This window comes from Bufo gargarizans, chromosome 7 (genome assembly GCF_014858855.1).
Source record: "Bufo gargarizans isolate SCDJY-AF-19 chromosome 7, ASM1485885v1, whole genome shotgun sequence".
In the NCBI taxonomy this organism is placed as follows: Eukaryota; Metazoa; Chordata; class Amphibia; order Anura; family Bufonidae; genus Bufo; species Bufo gargarizans.
This window is the reverse complement of record NC_058086.1, coordinates 100,510,409-100,526,656: the sequence shown is the minus strand read 5'-3', so window position 1 is coordinate 100,526,656 and position 16,248 is coordinate 100,510,409. Positions and strand designations below refer to the sequence as shown.

General features: G+C 42.5%; 1 protein-coding gene across 2 annotated transcripts in view; it reads left to right on the top strand.

Annotated features, from left to right (window-relative positions):
- Positions 1-16,248, top strand: part of UCHL5 (ubiquitin C-terminal hydrolase L5) — a 164,883-nt gene that overhangs the window by 69,809 nt on the left and 78,826 nt on the right. For both annotated transcript variants that reach the window (XM_044301278.1, XM_044301277.1), the window contains exon 7: positions 11,965-12,028. In XM_044301278.1, the coding sequence (XP_044157213.1) occupies positions 11,965-12,028 (64 nt within the window). The remainder of the gene's footprint in view (positions 1-11,964; positions 12,029-16,248) is intronic.

The following is a 16,248-nucleotide window of genomic DNA, read 5'->3' as shown; positions in this document are numbered from 1 at the left end:
GTCATGAAAGGGTTAACTCCTTAAGGACCGGGCTAATTTTCACCTTCAGGACCAGGCCATTTTTTGTGTGGTGATAACTTTAAAACACTTTGACTTATCCAGGCCATTTTGAGATTGTTTTTTTTTTTTTTTTGTCACATATTGCAAATTTCCAAGTTTCAATTTCTCTACTTCTATAATACATAGTAAGGCCTCATGCACACGACCATTGTGTGCATCCGTGGCCGTTGTGCCGTTTTCCGTGTTTTTTTCGTGGACCCATTGACTTTCAATGGGTCCGTGGAAAAATCGGAAAATGCACCGCTTTGCAGCCGAGACCGTGATCCGTGTATCCTGTCCGTCAAAAAAATATGACCTGTCCTATTTTTTTGACGGACAAAGGTTCACGGATGCACACAAGATTGGCATCCGTGTCCGTGATCCGTGGCCGTAGGTTACTTTCATACAGACGGATCCGAAGATCCGTCTGCATAAAAGCTTTTTCAGAGCTGAGTTTTCACTTCGTGAAAACTCAGATCCGACAGTATATTCTAACACAGAGGCGTTCCACAGTGGTGATGGGACGCTTCTAGTTAAAATATACAACGAACTGTGTACATGACTGCCCCCTGCTGCCTGGCAGCACCCGATCTCTTACAGGGGGCTGTGATCCGTACAATTAACCCCTCAGGTGCTGGGTTAATTGTGTGTATCATAGCCCCCTGTAAGAATATCATTGGTGGCCAGTGCAGGCCTCCCCTCTATCCACCCCCCCCCCCCCCCCCCCCGATCATTGGTGGCAGCGGAGTTCCGATCGGAATCCCAGTTTAATCGCTGGGGCTCCGATCGGTAACCATGGCAACCAGGACGCTACTGCGGTCCTGGTGGTCATGGTTACTTAGCAATAGAAGCATCATACTTACCTGCTGGCTGCTGCGATGTCTGTGTCCGGCCGGGAGCTCCTCCTACTGGTAAGTGACAGATCATTTAGCAATGCGCCGCACAGACCTGTCACTTACCAGTAGGATGATACAAGGCTTAGAAGTTTAGAAGCAAATCTTGAAATTTTTCAGAAATTTTCAAAAACCCACTTTTCTAGGACCAGTTCAGATCTGAAGTCACTTTGTGAGGCTTACATAATAGAAACCACCCAAAAATTACCCCATTCTAGAAACTACACCCCTTAAGATATTAAAAGCGGATTTTACTAACTTTGTTAACCCTAGGTGTTCCACAAGAATTAATGGAAAATAGAGATGCAATTAAAAAATGTCACTTTTTTGGCAGAGTTTCCATTTTAATAATTTTTTTCCAGTTACAAAGCAAGGATTAACAGCCAAACAAAACTTAATATTTATGGCTCTGATTCTGTAGTTTACAGAAACACCCCATATGTGGTCGTAAACCGCTGTACAGGCACACGGCAGGGCGCAGAAGGAAAGAAATGCCATACGTTTTTTGGAAGGCAGATTTTGCTGGACTGTTTTTTTGACACCATGTCCCATTTGAAGCCACCCGGATGCACCCCTAGAGTAGAAACTCCAAAAAAGTGACACCATTTTCGAAACTACGAGATAGGGTGGCAGTTTTGTTGGTACTATTTTAGGGTACATATGATTTTTGGTTGCTCTATATATTACACTTTTTGTGAGGCAAGGTAACAAGAAATAGCTGTTTTGGCACCATTTTTATTTTTTGTTATTTACAACATTCATCTGACAGGTTAGATCATTCGATATTTTTATAGACCAGGTTGTCACGGACACGGCGATACCTAATATGTATATATATATATTTTTTTTTTTATGTAAGTTTTACACTGATTTCATTTTTTTAAAACAAAAAAATGTTTTAGACTTTCTGAGAGCCATAGCTTTTTCAGTGTTTTGGAGATTATCTTGGGAAGGGTATGATTTTTGCGGAATTAGATGACTGGCACTATTTTGGGGTACGTATGACTTTTTGATCGCTTGCTATTACACTTTTTGTGATGTAAGGTGGCAAAAAAAAAGGTTTATTTAGCACAGTTTTTATTTTTTACGGTGTTCATCTGAGGGCTTAGATCATGTGATATATTTATATAGCCGATCGATACGGACGCCCCACCGATACCTAATATGTATACTTTTTATTTATTTATTTATGTAAGTTTTACACAATAACAGCTTTTTTAAAACAAAAAAAAATAATCATGTTTTAGTGTCTCCATGTTCTGAGAGCCATAGTTTTTATTTTTTTCATTTTTTGGGCGATTATCTTAGTTAGGGTCTCATTGTTTTGCGGGATGAGATGACTGTTTGATTGGCACAGTTTTAATTTTTTACGGTGTTTATCTGAGGGGTTAGGTCATGTGATATGTTTATAGAGCCAGTCGATACGGACGCGGCGATACCTAATATGTTAACTTTTTTTTTTTTTACCAATTTTTTTATTACTTTATTTGGGGAAATGACATTTTATTTTTACTTGCTACTTTTTATTTTTGGGGTGGAAAACTTTATTTTTTCAACTTTTTTTTTTTTTTTTTTCACTTTATTTTTTGTCCCACTTTAAAACTTCAACTTTTGGGGTTCTAATCCTTTACAATGCATTCCAATACACTCACCCATTTGGCACCAGGAGAGATATAGTTGTGGACTCTCATTGCATTCTTTGGTGGCCATTTGGCACCAGGAGTGGTATGGAATGGGCCCGGCATGCAAGTTGGTACCTGCATCCCTTGGATATAATGGAGGCCATTTTGGCACCAAAAATTACAGAAATTAAAGCAGACCAGCATGCATGTGTAACCTGCATGCATGTGGAACCAATACTTCTGTATTGGAATGCATTGGCAGTATGAGTAATACAGTGAGTATTACTCGTACAGCTTCCGGCCTGTGAGATCCAGGGGGCTGGATCTCACAGGCTCGTCACAGGAAGGCATTGCGCTGCCTTCCATGCCATTGGGTCTCCCCTACAGCCGCATGGGGACCCGATGGCGCCGCCGCACCAGGTAAAAGCCGCAAACTGCAGGTCTGAATTGACCTGCGGTTTGCGGCGATTGTCGACAGGGGGGGGGGGGGGTCACGGGACCTGCCCACGCATTTAGATTTTAGCAGGCACCTTGGACATACCGGTACGCCCTGTGTCCGGCAGAGGTTAAACTAATAACACACAAATAATTAAATGTTATCATGTTTTTATTAAACACAATATGTAAACATTCACAGTTCAGGTGGAAAATGTGAACCCTTGGATTTAATAACTGGTTGAACCTCCTTTTGGCAGCGATAACTTCAACAAAACGTTTACTGTAGTTGCAGATCAGACATGCACATCGGTCAGGAGTAATTCTTGACCATTCCTCTTTACAGAACTGTTTCAGTTCAGCAATATTCTTGGGATGTCTGGTTTGAATCGCTTTCTTGAGGTCATGCCACAGCATCTTAATCGGGTTGAAGTCGGGACTCTGACTGGGCCACTCCAGAAGGCGTATTTTCTTCTGTTCAAGCCATTCTGTTTTTGATTTACGTCTATGCTTTGGGTCGTTGTCCTGTTGCAACACCTATCTTCTGTTGAGCTTCAGCTGGTGAACAGATGGCCTTAAGTTCTCCTGCAAAATGTCTTGTTAAACTTGGGAATTCATTTTTCCTTCGTTAATAGGAATCCATCCAGGCCCTGACGCAGCAAAGCAGCCCCAAACCATGATGCCCCCACCACCATACTTCACAGTTGGGATGAGATTTTGATATTATTGTGCTGTGCCTCTTGTTCTCCACGCATAGTGTTGCGTGTTTCTTCCAAACAACTCAACTTTGGTTTCACCTGTCCACAGAATATTTTGCCAGTACTGCTGTGGAACATCCAGGTGCTCTTGTTCAAACTGTGAACATGCAGCAATGGTTTTTTTTTGGACAGCAGTGGCTTCCTCTGTGGTATCCTCCCATGAAATCCATTCTGGTTTAGTGTTTTACGAATCGTAGATTCGCTAACAGGGATGTTAGCATATGCAAGAGACTTTTGTAAGTCTTTAGCTGACACTCTAGGATTCGTCTTCACCTCATTGAGCAGTCTGCGCTGTGCTCTTGCAGTCATCTTTACAGGATGACCATTTCTAGGGAGAGTAGCTGCAGTGCTGAACTTTCTCCATTTATAGACAATTTGTCTTACCGTGGACTGATGAACAGCAAGGCTTTTGGAGATACTTTTATAACCCTTTCCAGCTTTATGCAACTCAACAATTCTTAATCGTAGGTCTTCTGAGAGCTCTTTTGTGCAAGGCATCATGCACATCACGCAATGCTTCTTGTGAAAAGCAAACCCAGAACTGGTGTGTTCTTCTTTTCTTTTTTTTTTTCTTTTCTTTTTTTTTTTTTTATAGGGCAGGGCAGCTGTAACCAACACCTCAAATCTCATCTCATTGATTAGACTCCAGTTGGCTGACTCCTCACTCCAATTAGATCTTGGATATGTCATTAGTCTAGGGGTTCACATACTTTTTCCACCTGCACTGTGAATGTTTACATGGTGTGTTCAATAAAAACATGGTAACATTTAATTCTTTGTGTGTTTATTAGTTTAAGCAGACTGTGATTGTCTATTGTTGTGGCTTAGATGAAGATCAGATCACATTTTATGACCAATTTGTGCAGAAATCTATATCATTCCATAGGGTTCACATACTTTTTCTTGCAACTGTATACTCCCTGACCTCCTGGAGCCATGACTATTTTTATTTTTCTCTTCAAATAGCAGTATGAGGGCTTGTTTTTCTAATGAAACGTTTTTAGGCTAGTCTCACACTAGTGGTAAATTCTTCTGCCATTCTTGCAGAGTAACAGCCTGTCAGAAGACATTGTATTTGGCATAGCTGAAAAGTCTGAGTCATCACCAAGCCCCATTGACTATAATGTGACTCAGCGAAGAACTGGCCCAGGTCAGCTAGGCCAGATATGCTGTCTTCTGTCAGGCTGTTCCTCTACTGGAAGAATTTGCTGCTAGTGTGAAACCATGCTTAATATTGCATACAATGAAGTGGGGGGAAAAAAAACTTGATTATTTTTTTTCTATATGGGGTGAAATTGAGGGAAATTTTTTATATGAGGTGGAATTGTTGGAGGGGGGGATGTAATTCCTAATGGAGGTGTACTGGTGGTTCCCTGGTTTTCACAATTTAAAGGGGTATTCCTAACTCGGACATTGGGGGCATATCGCTAGGAGGTGGGAGCTGCATCTATACTTAGAATAGAGTCTGCAAAGTGCCAGAGGGTGCACCACGCATGTATGGTCACCCTCCATTCATTCCTATGTGAGTGCCGAAAATAGCCGAGCGCTGGCCCGTCATACCCATAGAAGTAAATGGAGTGTCACCGTGCTTGCTAAGTGTGCTTGCCCTTCATTTCTATTGGACTTCCAAAAATAGCTGAGCGGCACTCTGTTATGAGGAAAATAGTGGGCCCACACAGACATTCGGGGCATTTCCTCGCGATACGCCCCCAGTGTTCGAGATGGGAATACCCTTTGACCCTTGTACAGGGATCTGGACTTCTCTGCAGAGAACCAATCAGACCGCTAATTCCTGGTGTAGTTGGCTGCTAACCCACGGTTGTCAGAGACACCGATTTAAAGCCTCAAGGAATCATGCAAAAGACATAGGGGTAATTTATGATATTGTAATATATATTTTTAAAAGTTCATTTTTCTCCACCTTCGGACCACCAACAGCTGGAAGAAAGGTATAGTTTTTGTCAGCATATACAACCCTTCGAGGCTATATGCCTGGAAGGGTTGCGATGATCTGGGTGACAGAGTCTCTTTAATTAACCTCTTCCGGACACAGGGCGTACAGGTACACCATTATGTCCTTGTACTTAAAGACACTAAAGTGTACGCCCTGTGTATTTTCGATCACCGCAGTGGGCGGTGATCGGAACCCGGTGCCTCCTCAAATCATTGAGCAGGCACCTGGGGCAAATGCGCCGGGGGGTCCTGTGACCCCCCTGTGTAGGCGATCGGCGAAAACCGCAGGTCAATTCAGACCTGCGATTTGCTGCGTTTCCAGGTTATTCGGGTCTCTGAGGACCCGATAACCCGGAACAGGATGTGATCGGTGGTGTGTTTTTACCCCACTAATCACCATCCTTAGATCCTGAGTGGTGGTGGTGGTAACATCACCTCTCAGGATCACCTCTGATTGGTAGAAGGGCGGGCCGGTGGGAGATTCAAATCATAGCAGCGCTCCTCCTCCTCCTTTTGTGTCTGGAGCCTGAGGAGAGGGGAGTGCTGCCTGCACGTGTGGAGCATTACCCCATCTGATCAGCAGGTAATTAGGGAAAGTATAGGGAAAGGTTGGGCTAGGCAGGGATAATAAAGGGAAAGTTAGTGTGAGAAAAAGTTTTATTGCATCACCCAGGGGTGCTGCCACTTCAGACGGTTGATCAGCGGTTTTGAATAAAAAAAAAATATAATAAATTCACATTGGTTTTAGGGAATAAGTGCGTGAACACCCGTGCCCCCACACACATGCACGTTGAATAAAGATTTACACGCACGCACACACATACGCAGACACACACTCCCCTATGGCCCGCCGGATGTTCTCGGCCGAGGAGGCATACGCCCAGTTTGCCTCTGAGTCCAAGAGTCCTAGTGAGGACGAGGATGACCCCACTTTCCTGTTGTCATCCGTGTCCTCCTCATTATCTAGCGATGATGATGAGCCCCCAAGGCGGTGTTCCGCCATGCTAGCGACTCTGTGGCCCACCCTAGTACGAGCAACTCTGGGGCTCGTACTAGTTTTCCGGTCCACCAGTTAAATCCACCGGAGCCCCCTGCCGGTGAACTTGTCTGGGGTACCCTAGAGCGATTTGAGCCCGTAATTAATCCAGATTTCCACAGTGGGCTTCACTAAATATGACTTTTTTAGTCTTTTTTTCAGTGACCAACTGATAAATCTAATGGTGGAGCAGACGAACCTGTACGCCCAACAGTTCTTTGCTCAACACCCGGGTTCATTTTTGGCCAGGCTCGGTGGCTGGACCCCGGTCAGTGCAGCCAAGATAAGGACATTTTGGGGCCTCGTGCTGCATATGGGCCTAGTCAAGAAACCTAGTGTCAGGCATTACTGGAGTGGGGACTTCCTCTACCAGACCCCACTTTACAGTATGGCCATGACACGTACCCGGTCTGAGGCCATCCGGAAATGCCTGCATTACTCAGATAATGCAGCATGTTCCCCCCCAAGGTGATTTTGCCTATGACCGTCTGTATATGATACGGCCGGCCATCGATCACTTTGGAGCCAAATTTGTACAGGCCTATGTACCTGAAAGGGAGGTCGCGGTTGATAAGTCTCTCATTGCGTTCAAGGGGAGACTCATTTTCCGCCAGTTTGTTCCCTCAAAGCGGGCGAAGTATGGCGTGAAGCTGTACAAACTTTAAGAGTACCTCAGGGTACATTTACAAGTTTTTGTGTATACGAGGGGCAAGATTCCTGTATTCAACCCCCAGAATGTCCCCCCACTCTGGGTGTTAGCGGGAAACTTGTGTGGGACCTTATGCACCCACTGCTAGATGAAGGTTATCACCTATACGTGGATAACTTTTATACTAGTATCCCCTTGTTCCAGTCCCTCGCCGCCAGATCCATGTCCGCTTGTGGGACCGTGCAGAAAAATCAACGTGGCCTCCCTGCCCACCCCCTCCAGGTACCTATCCCCAGGGGTGAGACCCGTGCCCTTACCAGTGAAAACCTGTTGCTGGTCAGATATAAGGACAAGAGGGATGTCCTTGTACTGTCCACAATTCATGGTAGCGGCATCACCCCTTTCCCTGTGCGAGGTACCGCGGCAACGGTCCTCAAGCCCGATTGTATCGTCGACTACAATCGGTATATGGGAGGAGTTGATCTCTCTGATCAAGTCATAACGCCATGTGCAAAACCTGGATATGGTACAAAAAAGTCTACTTGGTGCAGGTTGCCTTGTACAACTCTTTTGTGCTGTCCCGGAGCGCTGGCAACACGGGTACATTCCTTCAGTTCTGGGAGGCAGTCCTCAAGGCCCTGATCTTTTCGGACCGGGAAAGTACAGGCCGTAGTACCTCGGGAACTGGAGGCGCTGGATCGTCCCTGGCCAAAACTTTCCAGGTGTGGTCCCCCATACTGGAAAGAAGAGACAAACCCCAAAAAAGTCCAGAGTGTGTCGCAGGAGGGGGATACGGAAGGACACCACTACTCAGTGCGACACGTGCCCCAATCATCCGGGCCTCTGCATTGACGGTTACTTCAGGGAGTACCACACTTCCATAGGGTACTAAATTTATATCCCAATTTAGCCACTGACTATCGGATAAAAAAAACTGGTTCTCAGACATGAGACACCCAAAAAAATTGTAAAAACTTAATTTTTTTTTTCAAGTATACAAATTAGGTATCGCCGCGTCGATAATAATCTCCTCTATAAAAATACCCCATGACCTAACCCCTCAGATTAAAATAGCCCCCCCCCCCCCAAAAAAAATTGCAAAAAAATTGCTTTTTTTTGTCACCTTGCATAACAAAATTTTTAATAGCAAGCGATCAAAAAGCCATATTGCCCCCAAAATAGTGTCAGTAAAACAGTCCTCTCATCCTGCAAAAAATGAGGCCCTCAATCAGATGAAAAAAAAAAAAAAAGACTCTTAGACTTACCCCAAAAAATTGGGGTATCAAAAAGGATAATATAGTCTAAAACCTAAATAATTGTAAAAAAGTAGACTTATTAGGTATCGACGCGTCCGTGAGAATCTCCTCTATAAAAATACCCCATGATCTAACCCCCCACCCAGATTAACACGGTCAAAAAAAACGTTGCCAAAACAGCTATTTTTTGCACTTTTCCATTTCAATCCGTTACAAGGGTTACAACAAAACGTGATATTTATTACCCTGATACTGCAGTTTACAGAAACGCCCCATTTGTGGTCGTAAACTGCTGTGTCACTAATTGGCAGGGCGCAAAAGGAAAGGACCGACATGGTTTCTGGAAGGCCGATTTTGATTACCTTTTTTTTATTGACACCATGTCCCTTTTGGGGTCACTTTTAGGGAGTTTCTACTCCAGAGGGGTTGAAACAGGACACTGTGTAAATAAACCCGTCCATAAAAATCAGCCCTCCAAAAACCACACGGCGCTCCCTTCCCTCTACGCCCCACCGTGTGGCCGTACAGTTGTGTACGACCACATATGGGGTGTTTCTGTAAACGGGGCAATAAAGATACTGTCTTGTTTGGCTGTTAACCCTTACTTTGTTAGTGGAAAAAATGTGTTAAAATTGAAAATTTGGCAAAAAAAGGAAATTCTCAAATTTCATCCCCATTTGCCAATAACTCTTGTGCAACACCTAAAGGTTTAACAAAGTTTGTATAATCAGTTTTGAATGCCTTGAGGGGTGTTGTTTCTTAGATGGGGTCACTTTTATGGAGTTTCTACTCTAGGGGTGCATCAGGGGGGGCTTGAAATGGGACATGGTGTAAATAAACCAGTCCAGCAAAATCTGCCTTCCAAAAGCCATATGGCGCACCTTTCCCTCTACGCCCTACTGTGTGCCCGTACAGTAGTTTACGGCCACATATGGGGTGTTTCTGTAAAAGGCAGAGTCAGGGCAATAAAGATACAGTCTTGTTTGTCTGTTAACCCTTGCTTTGTTACTGGAAAAAATAGATTACAATTGAAAATTTGCCCAAAAATCTAAATTCTGAGATTTTATCTCCATTTGCCATTAACTTTTGTGGAACACCTAAAGGGTTAACGACGTTTGTAAAATCAGTTTTGAATAGCTTGAGGGGTGTTTTTTTCTAGAATGGGGTCATTTTTGGGTGGTTTCTATTATATAAGCCTCACAAAGTGACTTCAGGCCTGAACTGGTCCCTAAAAATTGTGTTTTTGACAATTTCTGAAAGATTTCAAGATTTGCTTCCAAACTTCTAAGCCTTGTAACATCCCCAAAATATAAAATATAATTCCCAAAATGATCCAAACATGAAGTAGACATATGGGGAATGTAAAGTAATAACTATTTTTGTAGATATTACTATGTATTATAGAAGTAGAGAAATTAAAACTTGGAAATTAGCAATTTCTTAAGGTGAAATAAGGCTGTGTCCTTAAGGAGTTAAACCCCGTCAGTCATTTTGTTAAATTACCCCCGAAATTCTCATTTAGCATTTAGTTTTTTCCTCATTTCTGTATTGCTTAATTGGCAAAAAACAAACAAACTGTGAAACCATCAGAAATAAAAATCCTCATTACACCTCTAGGTAAATATGTAGAAGGATGTCACTTTACAACTGGTCACACAAATTTGGAATAACTGTAAAAAACGGCAAACAAATCTAACAATTGTAGTGTGAACTGTTATTTTTTGTTAGGCCGGCAGCTAAAATAGTACCCTAGGGAGTGTCTGTCTCACCCTGGTTGAAAACCTGGGCGAGAGGAATGAATATGGGAGAGATGGTTTTCCTCAGAATCTTATTTGCTTAGCCTTTCTTGAGCTTATATTTTAGGGAATGATGGGTAGGTTGGTAGTGGGACCTACCATTCCTCCCTTCCCCCAGTGTAAGATTTCATGGTTGCCCTCAGACACTTCACAAACTTAATATTCTCATTATACCAGTCCTTTCTGGTGTTTTTAAATTGTTCTGCCAACTCAAATACTCCAGTCATGGAACAACACCTATATTTAGTTAAAACTGCACCAAAAAAGCCAAAGGGTGCTCCTTTTCATTTGGATCCACACTATGCGAATGAGAAGCAGATTAGGGTTTCAATGAGTGTAATTGTGAACACAGAAATAGAATGGAAAATTTTGTTGTACATTTCTTCCGGTTCACGTACACTGTCTTTGCATTAATTCATGCAACAACATGTGCGTTCAAGCTACTCCCTATACCCCCAAATGAATATCTCAGGGGTTGTAGTTTTTAAAATGTGATAATTTCTGGGGGTTTTGTATTGTTCTGCCAGCTCAAATCATTTTCCGGCATGGAGTGTAGCGAGGCAGCAGATTATTACCTAACTGGGTGCATTTCTGAACACAGGAGAAACATAGTAAATTAAATAGAGGTAAATAAATAAATTTTATTTGTATATTTTTGCCCTTTAAAAAAAATGAATTTCTGTAACAAAATGTGGCCTTAAACCACTCACTATACCCCTAGATGAATACCTTTTAGAGGGTGCAGTTTTCAAAATGGGGTCATTTCTAGGGGTGTTGCATTGTTACGCCAGCTCAAAACACAGAAGAAACATGGCGGAGCATTTCATCCGTTTCATATACTATGTATGAAAAATGTCCTATAAATGGGGCATTTCCTGAAATGAAAAATACATTTCCATTTTTCACACCTTTTTTATACTAATTATTGACAAAAAGTGAGCTCAAAATGCTCCCTACACAATACTCCCACTCTAGTGTCTGTTTTTAGATAAGTTTATTTGTGGAAAGTGTTTTGGCACCTCTGAGCCACTTCAAATCTTACTTGGTGCATGAAGAAATTTCCTTTTAATGTTTTAATAATTGATTTAAAATTAAATTAATTTTTTTATAGATTGCCGTCATTTTTTTATTTGACTATAGTTCAGGTGAGATTTCATATGAAATGTCAGTGTTTCAGGAAGAATGATGTTACTACCTAAAGTAGTAATGTAGTAAATGTGATATTGCTGACAGTGAAGATGAATGTTTTCCACACCAATGTCTCATGCCACATTGTTTGTTTGAAAATTGCTTTTAAACCCATTATTGTCAAGGAACAGAAGACTTATTTTGCCTCTTAATGACAATAGAGTAATTATAAAATAAACTGCTTACAGTGTGAGAGAGAAATATGCCATGTTGAAAACTCTAGTTTTATTTATATGTGCATTCAATCACCTATATTTCAAAATCTGTAATATGCTTTCCTAATTCATAATATTATGTTACATTGTAACTCAAATTTATTTTTATTTTTTTGTTTTGCAGGTCCATGCAATCAGGATGAATGGATCAACGTTGTTAGACCTGTGATAGAGAAACGAATGCAAAAGTAATATATATTTATTTTATTTTTTACATATTTTATTACAAATTTTTACCCTTGCATTTTTTCTAAAGTCAGTAACAAAATCATAAAGAAAGAATAGAAAAATTATAGTTTAATTCCTAAAGTCCATTAACCCTTCAGTCCTAACCATTTCCCCTGGGTGGTAAGAATAAAGAAAAATAAAATAAATAAATAAAAAAAATAAAAATGGAAAAAAGAATTCTCCCTGGCTGCCTAATTTAGTTAACATACCGTATTTTTCGCTTTATAAGACGCACTCCCCCCCCCCCCCCCCAAAAAAAGTTGGGGGGGGGGGGGGAGGAATGGCCGTGCGTCTTATAAAGCGAATACTAGTGAGCGCCTCCTTTTTGGAAGTGCTCACTAGTATCAATTAGGCGCCGGGAGCCAAGTGCTTGTAGTACTCACCCTCCTTCCCGGTCTTCCTTGCTGGGGCCGGCGCCTCAATGGTGACCCTGTTTTTGCCATTGCGGCTCCTGTCTGATCGTCATGAACAGCCAGAGAACGCCCTCTCCTGGGCAGCCGGCGTGCTGAGAACACTTTACTACTATTCCCAATCCCTGAGTGAGAGAGGCAGCCTGCGGGAGGCGACAGCCCGGGGAGAAGAGAGAAGCAAGCACAGCTTGTAACCGCTGTGGCTCAGATGCTAACCATTCACTTCCAGGAGCACCTGCAGGTATCGGAGTGTCTCCCTCCAAGGCCCTGCCACCCGAGCTGCAGCACGTCAGCTGGTGGGAGGTTAATTTGTTCGGCCGAGTAATCTGTCATCTGTCTCCAGTGCCATGGACTAGGCCGGCCAAATGAATTAACCTGACACCGTCCACAGCGCTCGAGTCCTCCCCCTGACCCCTGCATCAGCTCTGTGCGCTCCAGGGTGATGGATGGAGCAGCCCAAAACCATGACCTCCGCCACACACTGCTCGGCCGTAGTCGTGACTATAAGCTGTATGAGAAAGGGCAAAGATCCCTTCTAAGCAGGGCCTGACTTCCTGATCTTTCAGTGCTGCCCTTCTGGTATGTGGTAACAGCACTGTATAAATATGTAAATCACATAGCTAATAGCACTGTATAAATATGTAAATCACATAGCTAATAGCACTGTGTATAAATATGTAAATCACATAGCTAATAGCACTGTATAAATATGTAAATCACATAGCTAATAGCACTGTATAAATATGTAAATCACATAGCTAATAGCACTGTATAAATATGTAAATCACATAGCTAATAGCACTGTATAAATATGTAAATCACATAGCTAATAGCACTGTATAAATATGTAAATCACATAGGTAATAGCACTGTGTATAAATATGTAAATCACATAGCTAATAGCACTGTGTATAAATATGTAAATCACATAGCTAATAGCACTGTGTATAAATATGTAAATCACATAGCTAATAGCACTGTATAAATATGTAAATCACATAGCTAATAGCACTGTATAAATATTTAAATCACATAGCTAATATAAGGTCTGATGGGATTCTGACATGGAGAGCTGATGTGATCTGATCTCCTGATATTTATGGGGGTCTAATCTGAGGGTCTGATGAAAAATATTTTTTTCTTATTTTCCTCCTCTTAAAAGATAACTGTCACACTTAGACCCTAATTTCAATTTTCATATATGTAGTTACTAATAACATGATATTCCAGAATCAGTTACTATTAGACTGACTTACCCCATATTTAATAAGATTCAGCACGTAGCAACCAGTCTGCATAAAGCTGCAATTTCTCTATTTAGTTAAGATGGCCACCACTGCCCTCACCCTGAGGCTAATCCCGCCTGCCCTCACTAGCCAGTAACAATAGCCCCCCAAAAGTGTCAGTAACCAGAGCCCTCCCCCTAAAGGGTTAATCTCCTGCAGCAGAAAGGGGTCCTCTTTACCACATGTTGCTTTCATTTATACACTGAGCAGATGGCAGATCTCCCTTCCCTGGTCTGCGCTGATTCAACTCTGCCTTCTCCAGCTCTGCTGAGTGAGGGAGCATCTGCCAACCGCAGGGACAGGGAGAAGTGCACACAGCCCAGGCACTGTTATCAGCTGCTGGGGAGGACCTGTCTTTAATCATTTACTTACAGTCCCTGGCTGTCAGTAATCTGACCTTGCAGACTGCTTCCACGTCCTCCGTCCTTCATAGCAACCTGATTTTAAGCACAGATAAAAGTAGGCAGTGCAGGGAACAAAACTGTGGAATTAAGGGGTAATTTAATACACAGTGAAAAGTTGAAATAGGGCCACCAAGGTGATATTAATCACCACAATCCAATACTCCCCCCAAAAAAATGACAGTTATACTTTAAACTTGGGGTGCGTCTTATAAAGCAAAAAATACGGTAATTCATACCAAATCCTACTATTGCTCACAATCCATTTGTTCCACATTTTGTTAAACTTTTGAATATTACCTGTTAAAGGGGTTGTCCCGGGATCAAACTTATATATTTTTTTAAACATCTTACTCACCTTTGTTCCCAAGGTGGTTTGAGGTGTCTTTTACACTGGAGCATGACTCCTACAGTCCTGAACAGATTGTTTACATAGCTGTTTATCTGTTCCTTCACTTCCTGCCGCACTGCATTGTGGTTCCTAGTGCAGAGAGGCATCTGCTGATTTCTCCTGTCTAACATAGTGTCCCTGCACCCACCCTCATACATATTCATGAATCCTGCACAGCATCCACTCCTCCTTCGATCCGCCCCCCTCATACATATTCATCCTCCTGCCTCATATTCCTCCCCCATATGTACACCCATAAACTTCTCTTTGCTCTATCTCTGGCATCTGTCATGTGCTCAGTGTTTGCACAGCAGAGACAACCAGACACCGTCACACTGTAGGGCGCACACTTCCATATGCATCCATAAACATACCTAACATCACACTATAAGGGGCATGCTACCACATGTATCCATAAACATACTGGACACTGTCACACTATAAGGGGCACTCTCTCACATGCATACATAAACATACCAGATTATACAGCAGAACACATCAAACGCGGGTGCAAGTCCTTATGGGAGCCTGTGACCAAGGTCCCAAATGCATACAAAAGAAAAAAGGCAGCACTCCAGATTAGTGCGGAAAAGTGGATGGTTTATTCACCCATCTAGCAGCAACGTTTCAGCTCTCTCATTGGAGCCTTTGTCTAGCTGAATAACATGTGCATAGTGGCATGCATAAATAGTGCAAGCAATTTACAGAATCACAAATCCATAATTAAGTAATAAAGTGCAAGTGCATCAAAATGTAGCAACATTAAAAATATAATTCATCTATAACCATGATCATACCTAAATTGATTGTGGGCATCATCATATAAAGTGCATAATGTGATCGATACAGTGATAATATCAATGTAAATACATGATTGCCAATCAACATATAAAGTACACACAGTGCATAACAATCACAAGTTGATTAAAACCTTAGAAAACTTCGGATCAGTCACGTTGAATAGTGGAGTCTGCTGGCGTCCGGAATGGCGGTCCTGCGCATGCGCCACTCCACGTGCTCTTGCGAGACACGTGACAATGTAAAAGGATGTGGGAACCACAATAAAGATGGCCGCTATCTATCTTTCATGCAGGGCGCATGCTCATGCCCATACAGGCTGGCAAGTTCCCTATACAGAATTACAAAGACACACTCATAGTGTTCAAAGCTTCACAGTTTCAGCAGACAAAAGCTGATCCGCAGACGGAAGATCAGCGGGCAACCACCAGTCTCTGTCCCGGAATGTCTGTATCAGGGGGGCATCATGGAGTGTCAAACCGCATACACCTCCCTGTCCAGATCTGCTCCATGTCATAATCCCACCGCACTAGGGATAGGCATCAGGGAGTCACAGTGATGTGATCCCGGATCCCTCCCTAAGTGGGGGAAGTCACGGATGGACTGCATCGGAGCAGTACATAATGTCATAATCCCTTTGAAAAAGCTGAGTGAAACGCGCATCGGGGTGCGCTCACCAAGGCTCCAAGGTTTGTTCCCTATTGCATTCTTGATTGGTCTTTTACATGCCTGTTGTGGTTATTTGGGTTCCAGATGGATTTGGCACATAAGTGTGCCTGATGTTTTTGATACTGTGATTACATACTATTTCCAATAACGGTCACAATTTGGCTGGTATGGTACCACCTGTATGACCATTTCAATGCACGTTTTTCTTTGGCCTGTGGGGGAGAT